Source organism: Durio zibethinus, chromosome 25 (genome assembly GCF_047325235.1).
Source record: "Durio zibethinus cultivar Kanyao isolate XHJ-2024 chromosome 25, ASM4732523v1, whole genome shotgun sequence".
Lineage (NCBI taxonomy): Eukaryota > Viridiplantae > Streptophyta > Magnoliopsida > Malvales > Malvaceae > Durio > Durio zibethinus.
The window spans coordinates 5,162,958-5,165,772 of NC_143186.1; the positions used below are offsets into that span (position 1 = coordinate 5,162,958).

The window sequence follows — 2,815 nt, forward strand, 5'->3', positions numbered from 1 at the left end:
AATTAAAGTGAAATTTGTATTCAATATTAAATTTTATTGATTTATTTTCAATTTTGTTGATATTTGAATAAAAATACTAAATTTTGTTTTCTATTTTTAATTAATTTCATGAATTTTTAAAATAAATGAATTGAAATATTCACAGAAAATTATGTTAATGTAAATGAAAAATTCTCATCAATTTCGTTATTTTATGTTAAAATTTAACAAAATTAAAATGCGGAGGCTATATTCACGGAAATTATGGTGTGACAAAATTTATTATTGACTTATAATACAATGATAAGTTTGATCTCAATCTCTTTTTTTTTTTCATAAAATGTTGAGTGACACAAAAAAATTTGTCCTCTTTCATCCTTTAAATCCCAATTCACTCACCTTAGTACGAAAGTGAACCAGAGACTTCTAAAAGATCAATAATGTTTGTTCTCTTTTATCATTTAATAATGTTTGTCAAATTTGATAAAAAATGTGAGATAAAAAATTGGATTAAAAAAATCAATTGTGTTAAATTTGTTTTTAATTGAGGCAGAAAGAGATATGCAGTTGCTGTCAATCACGATTTTAAATAAAATCATGAAAGGCATTTGCAATTTAAAATTGAACTTAAAATTAATGAATCCTCAAAATGGATACCAACTCAGTCACATAACAAACAATTTAGTAATGACGGTGGTTTATTTTGCAAAACTAATTTATTGATAGCAATTGTTTTAATTAATCCACCACTTTCTTTCTCTCTCTAAGAACAGCCCATATAATAATTTCTTTTGTTTATGAAAACAATCCGCCATCTTCCTTTTTTTTTATTCGTTTTGGAATAAGGTCCACATATCACTTATTACTACCATCCTTGAGATCATACAATTTTATCGCTTTATTTTTTTTTTTTAATTTAGTTAAAAAATAATAAAAATTTAGTGCTGAAAGAATAATCTTAGAGTAAAGAAAAAATATTTTATAAAATATTCCAACTTTTGATAATTTAATCGCCTGTAATCGCGCGACTAGGTTCCTTTTCTTGCAATAAACCTTTCGTGATGACGAGTAAGTCGACAGGGCGCCTTTATCATAAATGGTTGTGTATTATATGATTTGCATTATATATAGGGGCTCTGCTTCATTTGTTTACGTCGCTAACTTCGAACGAGAGAAAGAATGTCGAGGGTTTTCTCGAAGCGTCGTCGTGTTGATGCGATTGTGCATAGGAAAAGTCATTTCAATATGCAAAATAAGCATAAGGTATCGGAGATAAATGCTTTCATGTTTCTGTAATTGAAAATGTTATATATATTTATTTATTTATTGGTAAAGCCAAAGAAGTTTATGATATGAAAAGATATTACAAACATATAAGCAAACCTCTCACAAAAAACTTAACAGATGATGTTGTCTATATTACCAAAAAGTATAATTTTGTTCTTTTTCGTTTGGGTACTGTATTCTGAGGATAAGGATTCGAAGGTCTATTTGAATACTGAAAAAAATTATTACCCTTAAAATAGCTTTCTGAAGATGATTTACTCAAATTCATTTTGCTTAATTAGATTGCATTACGAGGAGCCGTGTCTAGACTAAACTTCTAGTCCTAATGCTTATATGTTTGTTTATGAATTTGTTTATTTTTGCACCGTTGTTCGTTGAAACACGGTTGTTAAAGTTTGTCGAAGCTTCTAATAATTCCTTATTTATTTTTCTATGGCTAGAATAAAAAGGTGACGAAACATGACTTGAAGGTGAAATGTAGACGATTGAAGGAAGAGATGAAAGAGATTAGCAACGAGCAAAAAATCATAAAAGAAGGACAATCACTAGTTCGAGAGAAAATTAAGGAATTAGAAATGGAATGTGAACTGCTTCAAAAAGAAACTAAGTTCATGATCCAGCGTAGTGCCTTTACTCAACTTCGGTTGGCTCTCATGTTTAATATACTGAAGGCACGAAAAGAAGCCGATCACGCTAAAGCTGCTAAGATCACTCAATTGCTACGGTTGGTTTTATAAATCATTGATTAATTTAATTGTGCATAAACTTCATTAAAAAAAAGAAAAAGGAATAAAAGGTTTACGGAATTTTCCTTGCCTTCCTTTTTTCTCAGTGAATTAATAGCAAGGGATAACATGCAACAGCAAACGTGGAGGAAAAAAGCTTCCGATAATCCCAGTCCAACAGTCTCCAAGAGAACTATCAACGGATAGCTTGAGACTATCTAATTTGCAATTTTAAATTTGAAAGGGGCACAAATATTGGTGGTGTTAATAAATCGTCGGTCACTTTTCACTATGTATTGTGAATTTGATTAGTAAATGATTTACATGTATTACGAAAAATATCTTATATCAATTATATATAATTAGTTTGTCTTACTATATCCAATTGTTTTTCATTAAATAGCTAAACGTTTTTCTTATGGAATTTGATCTAAGCTTTTCAGCTGGCTACCACTTATGTTATAGAGTCATAGCAATTCTACTTTCTTGAGTTCCTGTATTGTATTTTAATTCGTCTAACATATTATTGCCTCTTTGAACCAAAGACATAAACTTATTGCATTAATCGATGGATCAAACAAATCTTAATGCTCAGCTACTAATGATGATGACCGAAAAAGCAGCTGGAATCTTGCTATTGTAATAATGAAGTTGTCAATCGACATAAAATATTGCTGATCAGTGGTACTAATTTCTGTAGAAATTTAAGGGATATATATCAATGACAGAAGACGTGGAAAAGTGGGAAACAGAATTTTCTGGTAAAGCGACATTATCGTGTGAATTTTGCTTTTGGATTTCTTGACCATTTTTTCAAATTTTAT

At 29.3% G+C, this 2,815-nt stretch overlaps 1 protein-coding gene across 1 annotated transcript; it reads left to right on the forward strand.

Moving 5' to 3' along the window:
* The first annotated feature begins 1,113 nt into the window (after positions 1-1,113).
* LOC149511535 (uncharacterized) lies at positions 1,114-2,366 on the forward strand. The gene is made up of 3 exons (XM_089754650.1): positions 1,114-1,242; positions 1,707-1,990; positions 2,099-2,366. Exons 1-3 carry the CDS (start codon positions 1,159-1,161, stop codon positions 2,196-2,198), a joined length of 468 nt encoding a protein of 155 aa, XP_089610776.1. The 5' UTR covers positions 1,114-1,158; the 3' UTR covers positions 2,199-2,366.
* Positions 2,367-2,815: the final 449 nt, after the last annotated feature.